The 27,880-nt window shown below is 39.9% G+C and overlaps 1 protein-coding gene across 1 annotated transcript in view; it reads right to left on the minus strand.

Moving 5' to 3' along the window:
• The window catches only part of LOC101411420 (ATP-binding cassette sub-family A member 17-like), a 258,746-nt gene that overhangs the window by 33,863 nt on the left and 197,003 nt on the right, over positions 1-27,880 (minus strand). The window contains exons 21-24 of the mRNA XM_071211442.1: positions 25,260-25,533; positions 24,885-25,089; positions 23,562-23,781; positions 19,824-19,982 (exon numbers count right to left, since the gene is read on the minus strand). Coding sequence (XP_071067543.1) covers positions 19,824-19,982; positions 23,562-23,781; positions 24,885-25,089; positions 25,260-25,533 — 858 coding nt within the window. The remainder of the gene's footprint in view (positions 1-19,823; positions 19,983-23,561; positions 23,782-24,884; positions 25,090-25,259; positions 25,534-27,880) is intronic.

Here is a 27,880-nt window from a genome sequence, read left to right on the forward strand (position 1 = left end):
TCAGAGGTTACCTATGATACGATTCTATTTATATGATACACTGGAAAAGTAAAAACTTTAGTCATGTAGAACAGATAAGGATTACAGGGGTTAGAGATGGAAAAGAGTGTGACTTTATTTTTTTTAAATTTTCTTTGAGTTAATTTTTTATTTTAAAGAAACTTTAGATTATATAAATGTTACATCAAAAATGAAGGGGATTCCCATTACCCACCATCCCTCCCTCCCACACTTTCCCCCATTAATAACATCTTTCATTAGTGTGGTACATTTGTTACAACTGATGAACACATATTGAAGTATTGCTATTAACCATGGACTAGAGTTTACATTATAGTTTACACTTTGCCTCACACAACTTTATACATTTTGACAAAATGTATAAATGTATAATGGCCTGTATCCATTTTTGCAATGTTGTGCAGGAAAATACCCATGTTCCCAAAGTACCCCACGTTACACCTATTCTTCCCTCTCCCTCCCTCAGAACCTCCAGTGGCCACTGCCTTTATATCAATGATACAAGCTCTTCCATTGTTAGAATAATCATAAGTCTACTTAAGCCCATAGTTGCATTCCCCCCTTACGTTTGTTCATTCCTCAATCTAGAGGATTTTGGGAAGGTGATGCCCACTCTATTTCTGTTTGAGAAGGGGAAGAGTGTGACTTTAAAGAGTCAGTTTGAGTGAGTTAGGGTGATGGAACGTTCTGCATCCTTATTACAATAGTAGTTTCAGGAATTTATACTTGTTTTAAAATTGACAGACATGAGATGACATCTTGAAATAGTAGAGTTAAGTACTACTGAAGATTCTCTCCTCAATAAAAGCAATGAGAAAACTGGCAAAAATGGTCAGAATCATTTTCAGAACTCTGGAAATTAACATAAGGCATGTAGTAATCAGGGAGTGGTTATTCAAGAAAACAGCTGAATCTCATTAAGAACAGTGAGCTTTGTAAAGTCTTAACTTGACCTGGTCCCGTTCTCTGCTCTATGGTTCTGTGATACCCTCAAGAAATAACAGCCTACATTAACGATGAAAACCGTTAGCTTGGTAGCCAATGGTGGGAGCAAATTGGTTAACTGTCTTGTCTGGAGGTTCCCCAGGGGAGCCCACTTGCAAGGCTATCTGCATTTTACCTGATCTGGAGCTTGTCCATTAAAATATCCTTTTCTCCAGAGGGTAACTGCTGAAAGAATTATAGGCAATTGATCAACTTTGCAGCTGCCCAAGGTAGTAGAAAACAGTTGGGGCAAACAATAGATTAATCAAAAGGCTTAAAAGGAAAAGTTGGGGAATGGATATTTTCATAGGGGCTTTAAAAAGCTCCAACATATATCTAGGAATCTAGAAGGCCGTGTTCATGTGCAAATCTGTGCTCATACTCAGGAAAGACCCAGAAAGACCTAACACTCTCATCTCTAGCTGATTTTGAGGTTCTGCACAAGCAGAAAGTGAAGACTAAGGTAGAATTGTCAACTGCCTGAGATTTGAAGGCATGCCCCAAGAGTTGCAAAGAGCTCCTCCACAAAGATCAGGAGACTTACTGGTTCCAGGTGATTAAGGAAATCTCTGTCCAATAAGTAAATGACCTTTAAGCTAGCCGAGAAGAAACATGAAGGATCACACATGAGAATGAAAACATACATTATAGAATTAGTTCAGAAAAGTAATTAAACAAACAAATAACAGCTACTAAAACAAATGGCAACAATGAACTCTGAGAAGAGAATCTGATTTCCAGAACTGCCACATTATATTATTTAAAACGTCCAGTTCTCTCTCTCTCTTTTTTTAAAGATTTATCCATTTATTTGTTCCCACTCCTACCCTCCCTTGCTGTCTGCTCTCTGTGTCATTCACTGAGCATTCTTCTGTGTCTGCTTGTCCTCTCTTAGGCACCTGGAAACTTCTGGAGTGGGAGAGAGGTGTTCAATCTTTTGCACCACTTTAGTTCCCTGGTCTGCTGTGTCTCTTATTGTTTCTCCTCTGTGTTTCTTTTTGTTGCATCATCTTGCTGCACCAGCTCTTTGCTCAGGCCAGCATGCCACACAGGCCAGCACTCCATGTGGGCCAGCTCTCTGCTCAGGCAAGCTCACTGTGTGGGCCAGCTTGCCTTTACCAGGAAGCCCTGGGAATTGAACCCTTATGGTAGATGGGAGTCCAATCGCTTGAGCCACATCTGCTTCCCTAAAATGTCCAGTTTCAACAAAAAAACTATGAGGCATGCCAAGAAGCAAGAAAGTATGGCCCATACACAAGAAAAAAAAATCAACAGAAACTGTTGCAGGGGAAGCCCAGATGTTGGATGTGCTAGATGAAGACTTTAAATCAACAATTTAAAACACGTTCAAAGAGTGAAAGGAAACTGTGTCTAAAGAATTGAAGTATGAGTACAAAGTGTCACCAAGTACAGTATCAATAAAGAGATAGAAATGATAAAAAAGAACTAAAGAGAAACTCTGAAGTAAAAAGTACAATACTGAAATGAAAAATTCACTAGAAGAACTCAATAGAAGAATAAAGATTCAACAAACTTTAAGATTGAAATTGAAATTATTCAGTCTCAGGAATGGAAAAAAAAAGAATAAAGAAAATTGAACAGAATCTCAGAGATCTGTAGGGCACCATCAAGCAGAACAACACAGCTATAATGAGAGTGCCAGAAGGAGAGGACAAAGGGTCAGAAAGAATATTTGAAGACGTAATGGCTGAAAACATTCTAAACATTAATTGATATACCCATGAATCTCAATGAAATTCAAGCAGGATAAATTCAAAATGATCAACAACTGTCACATCATAATCCAACTGTGAAAAGACAAAGAGAAAATCTTAAAAGCCAGCAGAAGAGAGCAATTCATCACGTACAAGGGATCCTCAGTAAGATTAATAGTCACTATCTCATCAGAAACCATGGAGACCAGAAAGCAGTGGAATGACATTATTTAATGTCTGAAAAGAAAATAACTGTCAACCAATAATTCTATAACCAGCAAAACTTCCCTTTAAAAAATGAAGAAGGGGGGAATGCTGTGAGAAGATGGAGTAGGAAGCTCCAGGAATCAGTTACTCCACCAAAACACTATTGAACTGGCAGGATCTATTTGAGCAAATTATTTTGGAACTCTGGAGTCCAGTAAAACACTTGCAGAATTCAGGGAAGACATGGACAGAGAGGCTGGTAAATTTTAGTAAATACTGGTGAATTTTGCCTTCCATGTGGCAGCTACCATTTCCCACCCTACTCCCAACTATGTGACAGGCAGCTTTTTGGGACTGCAGTCTATGTTCTTGCTGGTGCCAGGGTAGGCAATACAGACCCTGTTATCAAAAAACTGGGATGTGGTGTCTGATGGTTGACCTTTGCTTTTTATCACCAGGGGCCAGCAATGCCAAGGCCAATGTTTTAACTCCTAAATGATGAAGTGGATTTACCAGAAACCTTATCAACAAGAAATAAAAGTACACTAGACAGTAACTAGAATCCATAAGAAGAAATAAAGAACATTGGTAATGGTAACTTTGTAAATAAATATAAAAATAAATATTTTTAAAAAGCCTGTATTATTGTACTTTTGGTTTGTAACTTTCCTCCCCTATATGACTTAATGCAAATGTGTAAAACAAGGATTAAAAGTCTGTGTTAATGGTAACCTAATATATAAAAATGTAACCTGACAGTATGAGTAGGTTCACATCATTGAAACTAACTTGGTATTATTCAAATTAGGCTGCATACCAGTTTGAGATAATTTTTGTGAACCCCCCAAAAAGAGAAGGATTATGTTTGTAAACTGGTCTGTTTCTCTGGGTGTGAGCCTCTTTGACTGTATTAGATTCACCTGAGATGTCTTTGATTAACTTACCTGTTAAGATTAGGGCTTTGGTTTGATCACTCAGGGTTGAGTCTCCACTTCCTTGGTGGGCTGATATAAATGGATACTCACTCAAGAAGACACATGGAAGAGGAGAAAATTTGGTCACTTCAGTCCTGCCATGTGACAGAAAGGAAAAGTGTCAAACAGCTAAATCCCCAAGAAGAGAGATGAAACCATTTGTCTGATAGCATACAGCCAAAGAGAATAGAGCAACTGAACAGCTAAAAAGAACCAAGAGACCCGGCAGATATCACCCACCATCTTGCTTCAATGTGTGGAAACTGACTTTTGTGAGAAAGCAGTCTTGAGTTGGACTCTGTATTAGTCAGGATTCTCTAGGGAAACAGAATCAACAGGAGATACCTGTAAACACTACGAGATTTTATAAATTCCTCTCACGTGACTGTGGGGGTACATAAGTTCAGATACCGCAGGCAGGGTGCAAACCATGGGCTCCGATGAAAGTCTAATGAAGGTCCTTTATGAGTTCCTGGGAGGCGTGAGCTGTCTAAAGGTGAGCTGAGGAATTCTCTCTGAATGCTGAAATCACTTCCGCTTTAAAGACATTCAACTAATTGGATAAAACATCACTCACTGCTGACGGCAATCTCCCTGGTTGATCCTAGATGTAATCAGCCATCTATGCAGTAAAGTCTGTGGCGACTAAGGTCCATAAATGTCCTTGCATTACAATTAGCTCAGTGCTTGCTTCACCAAACAACTGGGCACAACTTGGCCAAGCTGACACATTAGCCTAACCATCATAGACTTAGCCTAACCATCATAGACTTTTTTTTTTAAAGATTTATTTTCTTATTTCGCCCCACCCCCTCGTTGTTTGCACTTGCTTTGTATGTTAGTCTTCCTTGTTTGTTTTGGAGGCACCGGAAACTGAACCCAGGAACTCTGATGTGGAAAGGAGGCGCCTAATTGCTCGACCCACTTCTGTTCCCTTTGTTGTGTCTCATTATTTTTTTCTTCTTGTATCTCTTGTTGCATTACCTTGTTGCATCAGCTTGCCATGCCTGCCCAGTGCATCAGCTGTTTTCTTTAGGAGGCACTGGGAACCGAACCAGGGATCTCCTGTACTGTAGGCAGGAACTCAGTCACTTGAGTCACATCCGCTTCTCTATCATAGACTCTTTGGGGCCTTGTAACTGTAAGCTTTTAACCCAAAGAAACACTCTTTATAAAAGCCAACAGATTCCTGGTACTTTGCATCAGCACCCCTTTGGCTGATTAATACAGGCTGTAATAAGCTTAAGATGCTAATTGTGGGAAGTGGATGTGGTTCAAATGATAGAGCTTCCGCCTATCATATAGGAGGTCCAGGGTTCAATACCAAGGGACTCCTGGCCCATGTGGCAACCTGGCCCACGTGGAGTGCTGCCGCCCACAAGGAGTGATGCCCTGCACAGGGGTGCGCCCTGTGCAAGGAGTATCCCCTGGGCAAGGAGTGCAGCCCCGTGTAGGAGTGCAGCCTGCCTAGGAGTGGTGCTGCCCACACAAAGAGCTGACACAGCAAAATGATGTAACAAGAAAGAGACACAGAGAAGAGACAATATGAGACGCAGCAAACTAGGGAGCTGAGGTGGAGCAAGAGAATAATCACGTCTCTCCACTCCAGAAGGTCCCAGGATGGGTTCCTGAAGCCACCTAATGAGAATACAACAGACACAGAGGAACACACAGCAAATGGACACAGAGAGCAGACAATGGGGGAGGGGAGATATAAGAAAAAAAAGATTCTAATTATAATCACAAGGTCACTATTAAGAAAATAACTAAAAAATATAGAGAAAAGGAAAGAAGAAGGGAATCAAACAGTTATACTAAAAATCAACCAACTAAAAAAATCCCGTAGTGATTGAGGAACACACACATAAGAGATAAAGAAAACAAATAGCTAAATGGAAGAAGTAAAATCTTCCCTATCAGTAATGCCCTTTGTATTAGTCAGTCAAAGGGGTGCTGATACAAAACACCAGAAATTGATTGGTTTTTATAAAGGGTATTTATTTGGGGTAGGAGCTTGCAGATACCAGGTCATAAAGCATAAGTTACTTCCCTTACCAAAGTCTGTTTTCATGTGTTGGAGCAAGATGGCTGCCGATGCCTGCGAGGGTTCTGGCTTCTTGGGTTCCTATGGGTTCAGCTACTCTGTTTTCTCCACAAGGTCAGCTGCAGACTATGAGGCTGTCTAGGCTTTGCCTCTCTCTACAAGGTCAGCTGTAGACTATTAGGCGAATAGCTCTGTCTTGCTCCCTGGGGCTCCAGCTTCAGTATCAAACTCTAACATCAAAACTCCAACATTAAAAGCCCTCCAACTCTGTCCTTTGCCATGCCTTTTATCTGTGAGTTCCCACACACAAAAGGGTGGGGACTTAATGCCCTACTGGCACAAGAGGTTTACATAAATACTTAATCAAGTAAACCTATGAATCCAATATAATTTAATATGGCCAGAGAAAAAGATCAATTTACAAACATAATCCAATATTTCTTTTTGGAATTCATCAATAATATCAAAATGTTACAACCTTAAATGTAAATGGATTAAACTCACCTATTAAAAGGCAGAGACTGGAGGAACACTATATAAAAAATATGATCCATCTATACGGTGTCTACACGAGACTCACTTTAGATACAAAGACAAACAGGCTGAAATTAAAGGATAGAAAAGATACCATGCTATTGGTAAACAAAAGAGAGCTGAGGTGGCTATATTATTGTCAGACAAAACAGACTTTAAGTCAAAAAAGTTTACTTGAGACAAAGAAGGATGTTGTATATTGAGAAAAAGTTTCAATCCAGAAAGACATCACAATTATAAAACTATCTATGCATTGAACAAGAGTCCTAAAATAAACAAATAGAAAAATAATTGACAGAATTAAAAGGACAGGCATTTCTACAATAATTGTTGAAGACTTTAGTATGCTACTTTCCAGACAGAAGACCAATAAAGAAATAGAGGACTTGAACAACACTATAAACCAATTAGACTTAACATACCTATCAATACAAGAGAATACTTATTGTTCTCAAGTGCACATGGATCATTCTCCAGGATAGACCATGTGTTAGGCAAAAATCATACAAACCATCTTCTCTTACCACAGTGGAATGAAGCTAGAAATCAATAACTGAAGGAAAACTGGAAAACTCACAAATATGTGTAAATTAAGCAACACATTCTTAACCAATGGTGTGGGAAACAAAGGTATGTTGTTTCCATGGAGCAAGCTACTTCCTTGACCACCGAGGCATACTGTCTTCATAGCTATGCGTGCAGGTCACAAAGCCAGCAAGGAGATGTGTGTGTTCAGGTGGAACAAGGCAAAGTGAGCAACAAGATTTATAGGCTTGTTTATAGAATAGTGTTAAAGAACATGTTGATCTTGTACCTAGAGGTGTAATTATGTAGGTCCTGTACATCAGATGTGTATCTACTTTTACTGGAATGGGTTGATGTAAGGGTAATAACTAACTAGGAATAACTGCCTGCTTTAACGAACTGACGGGGTATAAAAGGAAGCCCCTGAGATCAATAAAGTTGTCTGATGAGCTTGAGGCTTCTATGCTCTCAGATCCCCTGATCCCAATCTTTCTTTGTCTTTCATTCCTGATACCCTTCAGGTCCTCAACTCCGACACAATGAGTCAAAGAAAAAAAAAAAACAGAAGTGAATTAAAAATATTTAGAGATTAAGGAAAATGGAAACAGAACATACCAAAATTTATGGGATGAAATGAAGGCATTTTCAGAGGGAAATTTATACCTGTAAATGCCCACATTAAAAAAAAGAAACATAAATTAAACTAATCACATCGAAAGAACTAGAACTATAAGAGAAAATGATACGTAAAGTGAGTAGAAGGAGGGAAATATTATAATTAGTACAGAGATAATTGAAATAGAGACTAAAGTAGAAATGAGAAGCAACAAATCTACTAATTTGATTCTTTGAAAAGATCAACATAAGAGACAAATCCTGAGCTAGACTGACAAAGAGAAAAAGAGAGGGGGAACAGATTACTAAAATGAGAAGTGAAAGGGGGGAATAAAGAAAAGCAATAGACAAAATCAACAAAACCAAAAGTTGGTTCTTTGAGAAGATCAATAAAATTGACATACCTTTAGCTAAAATGATAAAGGAAAGAGAGAGGACACAAAAAACTAAAATCAGAAATGAAAGGTGGGCCATTACAACCAACTCTACAGAAATAAAAAGGATTATAAGAAGATACTATGAAGAATTATATTCCAACAAATTATAAAATCTAGATGAAATGGGCAAATTACTGGAAACACATTAACTACCTAAATTGAATCAAGAAATAGATCTCAAGAGCCCAATAATTAGTGAAGAGATAAAATCATTAATGAAAAACCTCCCAACAAAGAAAAGTCCAGGATAAGATGGTCTCACAGGTGAATTTTACCAAATATTTCAAGAATTAACACAAATTCTGATCAAATGCTTCCAATGCTTTCAACATATTGAAGAGGGAATACTCCCTAACTCATTCTATGGGTCAATGTCACCCTCACACCAGACAAAGATACCACAAGAAAATAAAATTATAGACCAATATCCCTTACACATATATATGCAAAAATCTCAACAAAATACTAACAATCAGAATCCAACAGCATATTAAAAATTATGTACTGGGAAATGGATGTGGCTCAACCAATTGGGCTCGCATCTATCATACAGGAGGTCCAGAGTTTGAAGCCCAGGGCCTCCTGGTGAAGGCAAGCTAGCCTGTGTGGTGAGCTGGCCCATACAGAGTGCCAGCCCATGTGGGGATGTCACCCTGTGCAGGAGTGCTGCCCTGTGTGGGAATACCACCCAGCGTGGGAAAGCCACCCCCGCACAGGAATGCCGGTTGATGAGGACAACTGGTGCAGCAAGATGATGCAACAAGTGACACAGAGGAGAGAAAATAAGAAGACAAGCAGAACAGGGAGTTCTGTGTGGAGCTGGCCATGCGCAGTGCTGATGCGCGCAAGGAGTGCCCTGCCATGCAGGGGTGTCCCCCATGTGGGGGAGCCCCACGCACAAGGAGTGCGCCCCATAAGGAGAGCTACTCAGCGCGAAAGAAAGTGCAGCCTGCCCAGGAATGGCGCCGCACACACGGAGAGCTGACACAACAAGATGACGCAACAAAAAGAAACACAGATTCCCGTGCTGCTGACAACAACAGAAGCAGACAAAGAAGACGCAGCAAATAGACACAGAGAACAGACAACCAGGATGGGGGGTGGGGGGGGAGGGGAGAGAAATAAATAAATAAATCTTAAAAAAAAAAAGAATTAGAGTGCATAATTGTCAGTCACATACCTGATAAGGATTTTTTTTTCTGATAAGAATTTAATATATCCAGAATCTATAAAGTCCTACAACTCAACAAAAAGAGAAACAACCCAATTTAAAAATGGGCAAAAGTCTTGAATAGACATTTCTCAAAGAAGATATACAAATGGCAAAAAAAAATAAAAATAAAAAGATGTTCAACATCATTAGCTATTAGGTAAATACAAATTAAAACCATGAGATAACCATTTCACACCCACTAGAATTGGCTATTATTAAAAATGGAAAATTACAAGTGTTGGAGAGGATGTGGACAAATTGAAACACTTGTTCATTGTTGGTGGGTATTAAAATGGTGCAGCTGCTGTGGAAGATAATTTGGCAGTTCCTCAGAAAGTTAAACACAGAGAATTACCATATGACCTGGTAATCCCACTTCTAGGTATATATCCAAAAGAACTGAAAGCAGTAACTTTTTTTTTCCTAACCACACATTTTATTTGTAGGTGCACAAAATCTTGCAAAATTAATTAAATTAAAAATAACCATAAGAATCATTTGATTGGCACATAATACCCAGCAGCATGTAAAAACAGATTAAGTTATAAAAAATACTTGTTATAAAAATGTATAAGCATCACTGTTAAATGAAAACAACCCAATAAGTACTTACTGGATATCATGAAGAATATGTATTTATTTGGAGTAAAACACATATCCATGGGAATGAGCAGAGCTTATGTTATATGTTTGTTTTGTAAGCTCACAATTATTATACATTTATTGTTTATGTAAGTTTATGTTTCAGTAAAAAAAAAAAGTTAAGAGAAAAAAGAAAATCTACTTAGCATTTGAGATCTGTAGTCCTTTAGAAGTAACTGGAAGTAAAATATCACCTTGAAAGACATTAGGGCCAGATAGTAAATTTTCCAGAACTAGTTTCCATTCATTTCAACTATTTAAAAATTATTACACTGAAGTAAAATGTGAACTTGAAGACTTTTTCATTCCTGTTGAAGAGGAGCCTAAGAAAGAATTTTGGCTGTCTGAATGAATAGTTGTGATTTGACTATTTTTCTTTATTGCATGGTTGTAAAGAATGAAAGGGAACTAAATTTTCCCTATTTGTCATCATTCTTCAAGCATCCAAGGAACTTAGAGCCAACTCCATTAGAGGGATTAAGAGACTTTAATCATTTTGAACAAGATTTAACTTTGATAACAAAAAATAGGCAAAGATAAAATGTTATCACATACAAGTCCTCAGATGAATTAGTGACCTATGCAGCACATTATAATGATAATGTGGATATAGGTAAGAAGCTATACAGTACAGGTATAGTTCTGAGAAGAGGGCTGGACTGAAGTGTCTGAAAATTAAGTTATTTTCTCAATAACTTTCTACAATTGTTAAAAGATGGAAGGAACCCAAATATCTATCAACTGGTGAACAGATAAACAAAATGTGGTGTATACGTACAATGGAATATAATTCAGCCATAGAAGGGAATGAAGTTCTGAGACATGTGACAAGATGGATGAACCTTGAGGACATCAGGTTGAGTGAAGGAAGTCAGCATAAAAGCACAAATATTTTATGATGTCACTGATATGAAAATGTTAGAATAAGCAAATTTATAAAGTTAGAATCTAGTACACAGGTTTCCAGGGGTTGTGGTGGGGGAGAAATAATTAAAAATTTAAAAAATAAAATAAAAAGAATAAATGCATGGAGTTAAAACCTAGAGTATAGGTTATTAGGAGATAAGAGAAGGGCTGAGAAGGACTACTGATTGTTTAATGTATATAAAAGTTTTAATTAACTTGACTGTAGATGTATGGACATGGATAACACAGTGAGTACTAGCTGGTTTATAAATGGGATTGTGGCTGAAAAGGGTAGTCTAGGGGTGTAAATGTCAATTGAAAGAAAGTTAGAGAATAATCTAGGGACTGAATAACACACTGAACCCAGAGGTGAATGAGAATTGTGGTTGATAGTACAGATGCAAGAGTGTCTTTCTGTGAGCTAAAGCAGATGTACATCACTATTGAGGGTGGTAGGAATGTGGAGAAGCATGGGAGTGACCTATGGACAGTAGTTAACAGCAATACTGTAATATTCTTGCATCAATGCCAAAGATGTACTGTGTTGATAATGGGGGCTATGGAAAAAGTGTGCCAAATGTGCACTATGGACCATGTTTGGTGGTAACAGTCTGATGATATTATCTCATAATCTGTAATAAATGTTCCACAATGGTGTGGTGTGTTGGTGAAGGGGAGTTGTATGGGAATTCTATTCATGTGCATGACTGTTTTTAAGTTCACAACTTCTGTAATAAAAATATATTAAAAAATTAATAATAGGGTGGGTTGGTGGAAAAATACACCAAATGTAAGGAATGGACTATAGTTAGTACTAATATTTTGGCCATATTATTTCATAATTTGTAACAAATGTTTCACAACAATGCAAGGTGTTGGGGTGATGTATGGGACCCCTGTATGATGTTATGCATGTATGCTTTGTAAGTTCACAACTTTTACTATACACTTATTTATGTATGTTCATGTATGACTGATATACTTTAATAAAATAAATAAGTTTCAAAAAAGGACTCCAAAATAGATGAAAATGAGGAAAGAAGTCAAACCTTCTTTTATCAACATCCACTCTGGTATTTGTTGTTGTTTCAAATAACAAATACTTAACAGGAGCACAAAATGTGTACCAGGCATTGTTCTAAGCATTCAACTAACTTTTTTCATTCTCAGAATAGTGCCATGTTTTTTTCAAACATTTATGACTGTTTTAAAGATAAGAAAACTGAGGCAAAGAAAAGTTTAGTAACTTACCCAAATTCACACAACTAGTAAATAGCAGAATAAGGATTTGAACCCACATAGTTTAATGCAGGAGTTAGCAAAGTATGGCCAACCATCTGTTTTATTAAACTTTTATTGGAACATAGCCACGCTCATTTGTTTATGTATTGACTACCTGCTTTCACTCTATAACACAAAGTTGAGTCATTACAACAGAGACCACATGGCAAAATCTGAAATATTTACTATCTGACCCTTAACAGAAAAAGTTTGCTGACCCCTTGTTTAACTCCAAATAATGAAATATACCTTCCAAAGACTCAATTCCAGTTGTCTGTGCCTGTAAATCTTCATGTCTCACAACAACCTGTAGTTGTAGTTCTTTATCCAATTGACTGATTCCTTGGGTAAGTTCTGCTAGTTGTTCAGCAATTACAGTTTGATGAATAGATTGGGAAGTATAAATCTTCACATCAAAGTCTTCACTTAAAGAATCACTGTAAGACTCATCCTGTAGAAGGTCATGGGATGTCACTGCAATCACTCCAGACCTCAAAGCCCCAAGGCCAGCCGCAACAAAGTAGCCACCGCCACCTTCCACATTCACAATTGATTTTTTTTTTTTTAATTAATTTTTTTTATCGACTTTGTAATAATGTTACATTAAAAATATATATGTGAGGTCTCATTCATCCCCACCCCCCCACCCCCCCTCTCCCCCCCCAACAACACTCGTTTCCATCATCATGACACATCCATTGGATTTGGTAAGTACATCTTTGGGCACCTCTGCACCTTATAGACAATGGTCCACATCATGGCCCCCACTCTCCTCCATTCCATCCAGTGGGCCCTATGAGGATTTACAATGTCCGGTGATTACCTCTGAGGCACCATCCAGGGCAGCTCCATGTCCCAAAGATGCCTCCACCTCTCGTCTCCTCCTGCCCTTCCCCCTACCCATCGTCCACCATGTCCACTTTTCCCAATTCCATGCCACCTCTTCTATGTGGACATTGGATTGGTTGTGTCCATTGCACCTCTATGTCAAGAGGAGGCTCAGATTCCACATGGATGCTGGATGCAGTCCTCCCATTTTCAGTTGTAATCACTCTAGGCTCCATGGTGTGGTGATTGTCCTTCTTCAACTCCATCTTAGCTGAGTGTGGTAAGTCCAATAAATCAGATTGTAGGTGCTGGAGTCTGTTGAGGCTCAGGACCTGGCTATCACATTGTCGGTCCAGAGATTCAAATCCCCTAAATATATCTTAAACCCCAACGTTAACTGCACCTCCGGCACATTAGCATGAAAGACTTATGAAGGGAGATCCCATCTGAGTCCAGATTCATCACACATAAACACCATTTCCAAAGAGGGGCCATCTGCCCTGATAGTTAACCCCATCGGCCATGACCATAACTCTCATGGGTCTCTTTAGCCTTCAAAGGAACCATTATCTGGGGGTTGTATCTGCTTTATCTGTCTCTCTGACTCTGCTCAGTTGTGTATGAGGGCAATCCTTCTGCCAGCCTCCAGACTCTGTTTTAGAAACTCGTAGCCATATAAACTCATTTCTCCTTTCCATTTCCCCCTTACTTTAGGTCAAACAGCATTTTAAAGTCATGGTATTTTATGTAGACATGGATATTCTGCTGATCCGCATTGAACCTTCCGTATAAGGTCCTTTTCCAGTTGCATCATCAGTTGGTATTTGATAGTGGTCCCTTGTTGCCAGGGAGGCTCATCCCCGGGTGTCATGTCCCACGCTGGAGGGAAGGCATTGCATTTACATGCTGAGTTTGGCTTCGAGACTGGCCACATTTGAGTAACAGGAGGAAATTCCCAGGCACAATGTTGCTCTAGGCCTTGTTCTTATTTTAGGTTTATCAGCTCACAAGCATAGTCATTAGCATCAGGGGCTCACCGTTGAACCCTCACTCCCTCCCGGTCCCCGCCGCTGTACCTGGGAGACTGTCGCTGCTCCCCTAGGGACCACGACAGAGCACCACTGGCCAGGAACCCAGTACCCCCCCTGCTGTGGTTTCCAATTGTTGCCACCATGAGTATATCCAATCATTACCATGCACCCTGGACATATGTTCTGTATAGCTCTCTGTCAGCCATATATCACCTGTCATTGGTATCCCATACCAGTATTCCTCCTTTGCCATTGTTGAAACACTCTGTGATCCAGAACTCCCCGAAATTTGAGGCCCAATATAATGTCATGGTCCCTTACTAGGGAATGGCATATAGCGATGGGTTTAAAGGATAGATAAAGAACTTGGATAAAGTTAAATAAAGAACTTAGATAAAGAATGTTGACTTGAAAAAATTTCCACATCCTATCCTTTTTTTTTTTTTCCCCCCCCTAATTATTCAGCATTTCTTCATAGGAGTCCTAGACCACAGCAATGCATATATACAATATACAGCACTCCCATACATCCATCACAAAACCTTTTCCCTTCCACAGCGATACTCTTACACCCTATTCACATCATATTTACTTAAAGTGATGTACAGAGTCTGAGATATTAGCTTTCTAACAAGGTAATATCTGTGCTTACATTATGGTGCTTACTTTAGGATACACAGTTCTTTACATTTTTAGTTATCCTATGTTTTACATTATGGTTTACATTATCAGTCTATCATCTCCTATATGTTATGGTGTAATATTACATGTTTTATATCCATCCTTCTGTACTCTCAAGAAACTCCTCTCTTGTCCCCCATTTACTTTGGTTCCACACATTTAGCGTCCATTTTCCCTTCCACCTTGGTGCCCACAGTGACAACCAACCTCCGTTTCCTGAGGAGCCACTTCCAGAGATAGATGGAATAGTGTTCAGGGCCTAACCTGCTCAACTGCCCCAATGCCCTGGGGGCCACCCTTTCTCTCGAGGGATAGAGTTCCCTCTATTTGGTGGCATCAGTCCTCCCCAGGATGTGGGTCCACCCCCACTCTCACTACTTGGGATTCTACCCCATGGTGTCACCCACTCTGGCAGAATGAGCATTTAGACATTCCCCAGGAGCCCGTCCTGCTTCAGACCCTCCCCTCCGAGCATTCTAAACAGGTAACCCTCTTTATTATATTTTGTTATGATTTTCTCGGCATTTTACTCTCCACCACCTCCTGTCCCTCTCCTGTGTTCGTATGCTACCCCTCCCTCCCCCCACTTTTGGGCACCGTTACCCAACCGTCCCTCCCCAGCCACCCTCAAACCCGTAAAGCCCCAACAAAAGGTAACCCCTTGCCCCCATTTTATCTCTTCTTTGTGTTCATACTTACCACCCTCTCGTCTTAAATTGCACCCCTGCAGACATCGGCTCATATCCTTCCTCCACCCTCCGATTTCCTGTAAGCCTATCGTTCAGTCTCTTGCTATCTAGGGCAGCTTGGTTATTTCATATCATTGAGGTCATGTAGTATTTGTCCTTCAATGTCTGGGTTGCTTCACTCAACATAAGGTTCTCAAGATTCATCCATGTTATCACATGTGTTTGTAGTGTGTTTGTTCTTACAGCCGAGTAGTATTCCATTGTGTGTATATACCACATTTTATTGATCCACTCATCTGTTGATGGGCATTTGGGTTGATTCCAACTTTTGGCAATAGTGAACAATGCTGCTATGAACATTGGTGTACATATATCGGTTTGTGTCCTTGTTTTCAGTTCTGCTGGGTATATACCCAGTAGTGGTATTGCTGGGTCATATGGCAAATCTATGGCTAGTTTTTTGAGAAACCGCCATACTGTCCTCCAGAATGGTTGGATCCTTCTGCATTCCCACCAGCAGTGGATGAGTGTTCCCCTTCCTTCACATCCTCTCCAGCACTTGTATTCTTCTGTTTTTTTCATAGCTGCCAATCTTATGGGTGTAAGATGGTATCTCATTGTAGTTTTGATTTGCATTTCCCTGATAGCTAGAGATTTGGAACATTTTTTCATGTGCTTTCTTGCCATTTGTATTTCTTCTTCGGAGAAGTGTCTGTTTAAGTCTTTTTCCCATTTTTTAAATGGGTTGTTTATCTTTTTATTTTCAAGATATAGGAGTTCTTTATATATGCAAGTTATAAGTTTCTTATCAGATATATGATTGCCAAATATTTTCTCCCACTGTGTGGGCTCCCTTTTTACTTTCTTGACAAACTCCTTTGAGGTGCAGAAGGCTTTAATTTTGAGGAAGTCCCATTTATCTATTAGTTCTTTTGCTGCTCGTGCTTTTGGTGAGATATTCATAAATCCATTCCCTATTACTAGGTCCTGTAGATGTTTCCCTACACTGCTTTCTAAGGTTTTTATGGTCTTGGCTCTTATATTTAGGTCTTTGATCCATCTTGAGTTGATCTTTGTATAAGGTGTGAAATGGTAATCCTCTTTCATTCTTCTACATATGGCTATCCAGTTCTCCAGACACCATTTGTTGAATAGGCCACTCTCTCCCAATTGAGAGGGTTTGGTGGGTTTATCGAATATTATGTGGCTGTATATGTGAGGTTCTATATCAGAGCTTTCAATTCGATTCCATTGGTCTATGTGTCTCTCTTTATGCCAATACCATGCTGTTTTCACCACCGTAGCTTTATAGTATGTTTTGAAGTCAGGTAGTGTGATTCCTCCAATTTCGTTTTTCTTTTTCAGTATGTCTTTGGCTATTCGGGGTCTCTTTCCTTTCCAAATAAATTTCATAGTTAGTTTTTCTAGTTCCTTAAAGAATGCTGCGTTGATTTTTATTGGGATTGCATTGAATGTGTAGATCAGTTTTGGTAGGATAGACATCTTAATAATGTTCAGTCTTCCTATCCATGAACAAGGAATAGTCTTCCATTTATTTAGGTCTTCTTTGATTTCCTTGAACAATCTTGTATAATTCTCGTTGTATAAGTTCTTTACCTCTTTAGTTAAATTTATTCCTAAGTATTTGATTTTTTTATTTACTATTGTGAATGGTATTTGTTTCTTGATTTCCTCCTGATCTTGCTCATTATTGGTGTACAGAAATGCTACTGATTTTTGCGCATTGATCTTATAACCTGCGACTTTACTAAACTCATTTATGAGTTCTAGAATCTTCGTTGTAGATCTCTCAGGGTTTTCTATGTATAGGATCATGTCATCTGCAAATAATGAAATTTTGACTTCTTCCTTTCCAATTTGAATGCCTTTTATTTCTGGTTCTTGCCTCAGTGCTCGTGCAAGTACTTCTAAGACAATGTTAAATAGGAGCGGAGACAGTGGGCATCCTTGTCTTGTTCCTGAGTTTAGAGGGAAGGAGTCTAGGATTTCTCCATTGTAAACAATATTGGCTTTAGGTTTTTCATATATACTCTTTATCATGTTCAAAAAATTCCCTTGTATTCCAATCTTTTGGAGTGTTTTTATCAAGAAAGGGTGCTGTATTTTGTCAAATGCTTTTTCTGCATCAATAGATATAATCATGTGATTTTTTTCCTTCAATCTGTTTATATGGTGTATTACGTTGATTGATTTTCTTATGTTAAACCATCCTTGCATACCTGGGATGAATCCCACTTGGTCGTGGTGTATAATACGTTTGATGTGTTGTTGAATACGATTAGCAAGTATTTTGTTGAGTATTTTTGCGTCTAGGTTCATTAGAGAAATTGGTCTGTAATTTTCCTTTCTTGTGATGTCTTTGTTTGGCTTTGGTACTAGGGTAATGTTGGCATCATAGAAGGAGTTGGGTAATGTTCTTTCCGTTTCGATGTTTTGGAATAGTTTCAGCAGGATTGGTGTCAGTTCTTTCCGGAATGTTTTGTAGAATTCACAATTGATTTTTGACAAGGGTTCCAAGTTCATATAATGGGGGAAAGAATGGTCTTTAGAAAATAATTCTAGGACAAAAAAGATTTCCACATGCAAAAGAATGAAATTGGACCTGTACTTAATACATATACCAAAATTAACTCAAAATGGATCAAAAATCAAAATTTAAGAGTGAAAACTATAAAACTCATAGAAGAAAATATAGTGTAAGTCTTCATGACCTTGGATTAGGGAATAGTTCCTTAAATATGACACCAGAAGCACAAGTCATAAAAGAAAAAATATAATTATGAACTTTACCATAATAAAAAATTTTATGTATCAAAGAACACAATCAGGAAAGTAAAATGAAAACCTACAGAATGAGAAAGAATATTTGCAAATCATATATCTGATAAGGGTCTAGCATCCAAACACAGAAAACACTTTTACAAGTCAAAAATAAAAAGGCAAATAATTCAATAATGGACAAAAAGACTTTTCATCCAAGAAGATGTACAAGTGCCCAATAAGCTAAACACCAGTAGTCATTAGGGAAACACAAATGAAAACCACAAGATACGAGAGATTCACTGGGATGGCTATAATTATTTTTTTAATATAACAAACTTTATTTTTAATGAGGTTTTAGATTACAGGAAAGTTACATTAAAAGTATAAGGGATTCCCATATACCCCACCCTCCTCCTCTCACACCTTCTTCTATTAATAACATCTTATAATTGTGTGGTACATTTGTTATAATTGATGAATAAATATCGAAGCATTGTTACAAGCCATGGTCTATAGTTTACATTGTGGTTTACACTAAATTCCAATGCCCTTATAATGTCTTGTTTTATACGTATTACTCCCTCCCCCTTCCCTTAGAACCTCTTGTAACCATTACCTTTATAACGATGTTATATGTTCTTCTATTACTACAATATACAATTTTTTAAAGTAAATTAACAAGTGTTGGAGAGAACATGGAGAAACTGGAACACTCAACCACTGCCAGTGGGATGTAAAATGGTCCAGCTGCTTTGGAAAGCAGTTTGGTAGTTCCTCAGAAAGTTAAACATATAATTACCATATGATCCAGCAACTTCACTCCTAGTTACATACCCAAGAGAACTGAAAATATATGTTCACACAAAAATATACATTAATGTTCACAGCAGCATTATTCATAATAGCTAAAAAGTAAAAACAATTCAAATGTCCATCAACTAATGAATGAATAAATTATTGTATGTTATACAATGGGATATTATTCAGCCTTTAAAAAGAATGAAGTCCTGATTAAATGTTTACAAAATGGATGAACCTTGAAAACATGGTAAGTGAAAGAAGCCAGACATGAAAGGCCTATATTTATGATTCCATTTATATAAAATACCCAAAATAGGTAGATTAGTGATTGTCAGTGTCAGGGCTAAGGCAAGAGAGAAATGGCATGTAACTGCTAATGGTACAGGTTTCTTTTTGGGGTGACAAAAATATTCTGGTATTAGTGGTACTGGTTGCACAACTTTGTGAATATACTAAAACCACTGAATTGTATACTTTATGTGAATTAATTTCAATTAAAAAGGTAATTAAGGGAAGCGGCTGTGGCTCAATCAGTTGGGCTCCCATCTGCCATATGGGAGGTCCTTGGTTCACATTCCAGGGCCTCCTTGTGAAGGCAGGCTCGCCCGCACACTGCGGAGTGCTGCCTGGCCCGAAGCGCCATTGCCACCAGCCCGTAGGCACCACAGAAAGCCGACTCAGCAAGGTGACTCAACAAAAAGGGAGATAAGCAAAAACGCAGAAGAGTGTGCAACGAACGGACACAGAGAGCAGATAGCAAGCAAGCCGCAAGGGTCAGGGGGAATAAATAAAAATAAATACACAGAACGCACAGAGAATGAACACGGAGAGCAGACGGCATGCAAAAAGCCACAAGGGGTGGGGGGATAAAAAAAAAAGGCAATTAAAAATTTCATTTATAAAATACTCACAGACATCATTGCATGTAGTCTGGTTCATATTCTTGGAATGACAAAACTTCTTTAGTTCAAAGTTGTAATATAGGTTAGTGAAAGCCATCCCCAGGCAGTGGCCTGGAAGTACTAGGAATGCATCGTCCAAGGACTCTGAGATTGTTGTGTAGCCTAGATCTGTGATAAGTATAAAAAACATTAACTCTCCTTATAGAAAGAAAAAGACATGTCCTCAATCATCTCTCCCCACCCAATGTCCCTCTTTATCCTATTTCCATCTCTGGACATCAAGCTCTAGGTCCCCAGAACAGAAAATTAGTTCTGCTTTACTCCTTATTTTCCCCAGGCCTCTACAGTCATCCAACCTTCAAGCTATCTGTATTCTTTCTTTAGCAAAGCTTTTTGAATCTATCACTGTATTTCTATTCCAATTGTTTATGCAGAAGAATCAGAAAGAACATGGCATATTTGGGAAAATAAGCAGGATCTTGGCTGGAGTATGGGATATACACACGGAGGTGGTGAATCTGAGGGCTGGAAAAAAGTGAGATTTACAAGTGAGCTGAGGGCAGACAGTGCAGGGCCTAGTGCACCAGCTTTGGAGTTGTTTGAGCACTGTCTTATGGATGGATAAGGACACAGCCCTCCCTACATAGTTTGTGGAGGCAAAACTATCATTATTTGCAGATGTTACACATTAGCCTGTAAAAGCCAAGAGAGTTAGCCAAAGTACTATTAGAAATAAAAGAGAGTTCAGTAAGTTGGCTGGTTATAAAATAAACGTAAAGAAATTGGGTTTTTGATCTGTGTATCTTTAAAAAAAAAAGATAATAAAAAATGAAAAAAAAGAAATTGGGGAATCTCAGAGGTCAAAGAAGTCAATTATTAGGTTCAAGTTATATTAAAAAATGAAGAAATGCCAAATGGTGTTATAAACAAACTGTGGTGCATTTTAAATGTTTCCTTAAAACAAATAAACACAAAATGCCTTAAAAAATAAATGAACTTCTAATATAATTAACTTGAAAATAATGAATTAATAGTATTCTGTGTAGGGTATGGTCCAATAGGACAATCGTATAAAAGTAATTGAGCTCACACACACCCCATAGGCCGCTTCCTGCTTATTTCTGATAACTCCTTATGCTGCTAGGTGATGACCTTCACAAACCCAAAGATCTTCATCAACAAAGATGAAAAATGCAGCATACTTCATAACAACTCACACAACCAGCTCCCAAACAATGGGAGGCTCAGAGAAGAAAGCACATGGACAAATGGTTCACAGATAGCATGGTGAGAGGCTGAACCAAGAAAAAGAAAGAAACTCTACTTTCAGGACTTGGATTTTGTGTAATACAGCCTTTAGGTACCAATCTCTTAAATTACCATCAGTTGAGGCTACTGTGATATACCATAAGTTGAACTTGGATGAACTATTTTAGGTCTCCCAAGCAACATTTCCTAGGCCAGGATGCAGAAACCATGCAATAGAGTCAGAATCCACCCATCACGCATGAAAATTAGTTTGGGGAAGAACTCAGAAGCTGTGCAACCCTTACTGGACGCAGAACCCAAGGTCCCAGAGTCATGGCTTTGGGGACCAACATTGAGCAGCACTGAGGACTGAACTGCTAGAACAGCTGCATAGGTGGCCTAAGGGGAAGGCGGAGGCTGAAGGTAGCATGATGTGTCATGCCTTCCTAATTTTCTCCAGCTAGAATTCTAAATTTGGAAGTTGAGGTGGAGGGGGGTAAATCTACCAGAAAATCAGCTTTCCAGACCCTGTTAGTGGAGTAGACAGACTACATAAGACTCATGAACCTAACCTGGGAATTAACAGTAAACCACAGTCTCCATCCAGACCCAGCTTCCTTTTAGGTGATCTATCTACACACCCTAAAGAGAGGAGTGATTGCAAGCTGAGAATAGATACCTTCCTCCCTCCTGTCCCACATTGGCCCCAGAGATGTCTCCACAGAATTAACCAGAATCAGGGAAGGTGCACATCTACTACAATACATCTAACTGAAGCTACCAGATGTTTGCAACTCCAATTCATTTTGAGGTTTTTTCCAGCTCTGGAAATTTTTGTTTCTTTCCTAATTTCCTTAATTCCATTTCCTCTGTTCTTTCTGGAATGATTTATCTTCTGAATAGAGCATCTCCTGGGTTAACCTTCATGTCACCTGTGTTTCTGTCATATTTAATATTTCTCCTACCTTTTTGTTCTGGGAAGTTTATTTAACTTTATTTTCTAACCTTGCTGCTTTTTATTTTGATATTCAGTTTTCTTGATCCCAGAGTTTTCCTTTTTCATAGTATTTTGTTGTTCAAAGGATGCACTGTTTTCTAAAATCTTTTAGACTTTTTGTTTTGCTCCCTGCCTTTTCTCTCTACCTGTGCTTCAATTTTGCTAGTTTCTTTTGGTCTGTCTCTCATGGTGCAGCCATCCTCAAATGTTTGGTGGTTCCTGACTGCCCATTCATATAAACAAATGAGATACAAGGAGGCTAATTTCTAGCTTTGTGTTTGGGGCAGATACATTTTAGGGCAACCAGGCAGGGAGCAAACCAGAATGTGCAGGGCATTTTGGGGAGCTCTCTCTGACTGCTGACATGACTCCCTGCATGTTCTGTGCTTCCAGGTACAGATGGTAGGGATAGTATAGACTTTTTATTTCCTCCCTTCACACCCTTTCTCTGAGACATCTGCTGTTGCTGGGTCCCAAACCTCAAGAATCTGTGGGGGGCAAATTATGTCCCGGCTCAGCCATTGCCCCTCCCTGAATGCACTTTAGATGGTTCCTCATTGTGGATTAATATATTTTATTTCCTTTTCTATCTTTTTAGTGGGATCATATTCTTGACAATCTGTCTACAATCATGGCCATGGCCATCCCAGTGAGGCCCTGAGAGTGTGTGTATACAAACACATACATGGGAAAGTTCTTTAACAGAATGACTTCAAGATAAAAGCAGAAATTAAGAAAAAAAAAAGAGTCCTATTTAAAGGAGGTGGTCCACATAAAAAGCAAATGAAAAGAGCATTACAGAGTTAAAATATTAGCCTCTTTATCCAGTTCTGACCCAGAGATGGCAGCACACACATGAAATGCCAGTTTTTGGGTGTAATGTGAACGTTCGCTCTTCCGCTTCTTTTACTCATTACACACTCATCAAGCAGCCTCCCCTCACCAACTTGCCTTGTTTACTTACTCATTACTTTTTTATTGAATTATAGTTTAATTCAGCTAGATAATTATTGGGCAATTTGTAAATTTTGGCAAATGTGTACACCCATGTAACCAACACCCCTAGCAAGGTATAGAACATTTTCAAAAGCCCAAAAAGTTCCCCAGTGTCTCTTTCTAGATAATCCTCTCCCCCTACCCTAAGTCAAACAAAGTTCTGATCCTATAGCCACAGATACCATGAACTTGACATCAGTGAAACCACAGAGTGTGCATTCTTTTGGGTCTGACCTGTTTTGTACAACATCATACTTTTGGTAGTTATCCACAGTGCTGCACACATCAGTCGTTTGTTTCATTTTTATGGCTGAGCAGTGATCCACTTTGTTTTCCAATCAAAGGTGGGTACTTGGGGGGTACTTCCAGTTTGGGGCTCTTAAGAATAAAGCTGCTATGAATGTGCTTATGCAAGTCTTTGGTAGACACGTTTTCATGGGTACAACTTCTGTGGCTGTTAGAGGAAAACTTAAATCTGTGTGATATGTAGATATGCTGGTCCTCACCTTTTTCACTTGTGACTGTGACAAGAATAATGGGGCAAATGCTCAAGAAGGTGAGCATGATGATGAGCTTAACGCAAGCACTACCAGGGTTGCCAAAGCAGAAGCTGGCCAAGTAAATGAAGGGGATTATAGCCCAGCCATAGAGCATCAATATCAGGAAAACAGCAGTTAAGTTGCCATCTTGTATAAAAGCTTCTTCATTGTAGTATAAAAACACCACCTTAGGAAAAGGGAGGAGGGGAGGAGAAAGAATGGAGAAAAGTTACCCCAGACAATCCTGAGCACTGAAGGAAGGATATGATTATCTTAGTTTTAAAAATAAGGTGCTAGCAATACCCCACAGCCAACTCCATTCATCAGCCATCAACACAGAGATGAGCAAGCCTGAGGCTCTGCTCTCAAGGAGCTCACCTAGAAATCAGTATCTGCAGTAGCGTGAGATAAGGGGTTCATATATGTTTACAAAATCCAGGGGCAGCACAAATGAGGACGTGATCGTGATTGGTTCTGCAGGGGACCTTCAAGCTAGTTAATGCAATCACATCAAATACTTCAACCCATCGTACCCTGGAGAGCTGTTTCCTTTCTTTCCTTTTTGAGAGGGAGGGTGGAATAGAAATCCAGGTCTTTTTTTTTTTTTTTTAAGATTACTTGGTAAGATCAATTTAGGGCTTTTTTTTTTTTAAGATTTATTTTATTTATTTCTCTCCCCTTCCCCCCATTTCCTGCTCTGTGTCCATTTGCTGTGCGTTTTTTTCTGTGTCTGTTTGCACTCATGTCATGCGGCACCAGGAAACTGTGTCGTTGGTTGTTGTTGTGTCATCTTGCTGTGTCAGCTCTCCGTGTGTGCAGCACCACTCCTGGGTGGGCTGTGTTTTTTTGTGCAGGGTTGCTCTCCTTGTGGGGCACACTCCTTGCGCATGGGGCACCCCTACGCAGGGGACACCCCTGAGTGGCATGGCACTCTTTGCATGCGGCAGCACTGTGCATGGGCCGGCTCACCACATGGATCAGGAGGCCCTGGATATTAAACCCTGGACCCTCCAAATGGCAGGCAGATGCTCTACCAGTTGAGCCATAGCTGCTTCCCGAAATCCATGTCTTGAAGGCATAGCCTCTTACTAGCTTGGGGCAGGAGCTCTGTGGGTGCTATGTATTTGAGAATTTAGAGCAGGTTCTTCTTCTCCTGAAGACACAGGATCTTTTACTGAGGGGCAGAGGTTTCACACCATGGATCCCCGAATCAGGGATGGCTTTGGGTTCTGGGCAGTGCTCCCGGTCAAGCCTCCCATGATGTCCAGGACAACACTATCCAGCACTCACCATCAGCAGCAGACTAGGAATGAGGAAGGAGATGAGATCCCACAAAAGTGCAGAGAGCCAGAAAGTAACCACATAAACTCCACTGACAAACTGGATGTGCTTGACCTTCGTGGATCTTTCTTTGACTGTCAAGATGCAAAAAGAACTAGACAGGAAAGCCATTCCAAAAACCAAGTTGATAACAAGGTAGTGCCCTTTGGGGCCCCTGTAAGAGACAGGACATGAGGAGAGAGGTAGCAGTTTAAGTAAAATGCTAATAACAGCTATCTTCTAAGACAACAATTTGTAATCAAAACAAGGGACAAACAGATGGTAAAGGGAGAAGCACTGCAGATGTGAAAGCTTTAACCTGGAAAGAAGGGAGGTTACACATACTGATACAAGATACTCTCAGAGGTCTCCTGGGAAGACATAGGTTGAGGGTGGTTGTATACAGTAATGGAAGCCCCTTCGCCAGAAAGCAACTTGAATAGAAAATTGTCCACCAGAGTCAGAGCCATGGCGGGGGAATGGTATGCCTGGTTGTTGAACAGAGCTGTCACTACGGTGTGGTTTTTCACATCTTCGAAAGAAACTGCCACTACATAGCGGTTATCAAAGCTCTCTGGTTCGTCTTCTGCCTTTGTCAAAAGGAACTCATCTATGGAACCTAGAATGCAAAAGAATATCCACAAGGGTGTAAGCAGTGGGATTACAGAACAGATTCATACCAGGCCTGGCGGAGTGGGGAGGAAACACCATTGGCCTTCCAGACCCCTGGCTCCTCCTGGGCAGCCCGCATCCTTGAAACGCCCCTCGCCTTGTCACTGTCAATTCCAGTCAAGCTCCAGGTCTTGTCTGTTTATTTTTAAAATCTGTTTTAACTCCATTGACTCCTCTCCTTCCCTACTGCCACTACCTAGGACAGGCCCATCATCACCTCCCCCCTACCAAAGCTCCTCGCCAGTGATCCTATACCTCTAGGCTGTTTTTGAAAGGGCACATCTGATTATGTTTTACCCCACCAAGCAACTTCAAATGACTCCCACTGCTCTCAGAGCAGAGACTGAACACGACTGACAGAGCCCATTTATGCATCCTAGCTGTCAGCTGTACCCCGTCTCTCTTCCCATACCTTACCCCAACCTTACAACTTACAACCTTACAACTGCTCTTCTTTTAGCTTGGAACATTTTTTTGCTTACTGTACTCTTTTATTGGTCAATTCTTAGTCATACTTCAAGCCTTAATCTAGATAGTCCTTACTCTGGAAATCTATGCCAATCTTCACAGCACTCAGATCATAGTTACATATTTTCAACACTGCATTTATTCCCAGCACACAGTGCCATGCAAAATACATGACACCCACCCACCCCCCAAAAAAAAAATCCTAGAATTTTTAGTGCTAGAAGGGACCTTCAATTATAACAGCAACAAACAGTTCCATTTATTTATTTATTTTTTTAAAAAGATTTATTTTTATTTATTTAATTCCCCTCCCCTCCCCCGGTTGTCTGTTTTCTGTGTCTTTTTGCTGCGTCTTGTTTCTTTGTCCGCTCCTGTTGTCGTCAGCGGCACGGGAAGTGTGGGCAGCGCCATTCCTCGGCAGGCTGCTCCCTCCTTCGCGCTGGGCGGCTCTCCTTATGAGTGCACTCCTTGCGCGGGGGACACCCCTGTGTGGCACGGCACTCCTTGCGCGCATCAGCACTGGGCATGGGCCAGCTCCACATTGGTCAAGGAGGCCCGGGGCTTGAACCGCGGGCCTCCCATGTGGTAGACGGACGGACGCCCTAACCACTGGGCCAAAGTCCGTTTCCAGTTCCATTTATTGAATGCTCACTGGTGCCAACTCTGCAATGTTTGACAGGAACGACTCATTTCATCCTCCCAACAATCCTGGGATGCGAGGTCTTTTGGTGTCTGACTTATTTCACGCAACATGATGTCTTCAAGGTTTATCCAAGCTGTAGCATGTACCAGCAACTCAATTCTTTTTATGGCTGACTAATATTCCATTGTATGGATAGACCACATTTTGCTTCTCCCTTCATCTATTGAAGGACACTTGGGTTGCTTCCACCTTTTGGCGATAGTGGATAATGCTATGATGAACAATGGTGCACAAGTGTCTGTCTGAGTTCCTGATTTCAATTCTTTTGAGTATAAATCTAGAATCAGTATTGCTGGGTCATATGGTAATTCCGTTTAACTTTCTGAGAAAATGCCAAACTGTTTCCACAATGGCTACACCATTTTACATTCTCACCAATAATATACAAGGTTCCTATTCTTCTGCATCTCTGCCAATACTAGTCATTTTCAGTATTATACTAATAGCCATCTTAGTGGGTAGAAAGTAGTATCTCCGTATAGTTTTTTTTTAAAAAAGATTTATTTATTTATTTCTGTCCCCCCCACCCTGGTTGTCTGTTCTCTGTGTCCATTTGCTGCATCTTCTTTGTCTGCTTCTGTTGTTGTCAGCAGCATGGGAATCTGTGTTTCTTTTCGTTGTGTCATCTTGTGTCAGTGCTCCGTGTGTGTGGCGCCATTCCTGGGCAGGCTGCACTTTCTTTCGCGCTGGGCGGCTCTCCTTACGGGGCGCACTCCTTGCACATGGAGCTCCCCTACGCGGGGACACCCCTGCGTGGCAGGGCACTCCTTGCGCGCATCAGCACTGCGCATGGGCCAGCTTCACACGGGTCAAGGAGGCCCAGGGTTTGAACCGTGGACCTCCCATGTGGTAGACAGACGCCCTAACCACTGCACCAAGTTCGCCGCCCATCAGCGTAGTTTTAATTTGCAGTTTTCTATTGGCACGTGATGTTGAGTATCTTTTCAACTACTTATTGGCCATTTTGAATATCTTCTTTGGTGAAATGTCTAATTCAAATCCTGGCCCATTTTTAAATTGGATTATTTGTGTCTTTTTGTTGTTGAGTTGTAGTTCTTTATATATTCTGGATATTAAACCTGTATCAGATATATCATTTCCAATTATGTTCTCCCATTCTGTA

This window comes from Dasypus novemcinctus, chromosome 23 (genome assembly GCF_030445035.2).
Source record: "Dasypus novemcinctus isolate mDasNov1 chromosome 23, mDasNov1.1.hap2, whole genome shotgun sequence".
Lineage (NCBI taxonomy): Eukaryota > Metazoa > Chordata > Mammalia > Cingulata > Dasypodidae > Dasypus > Dasypus novemcinctus.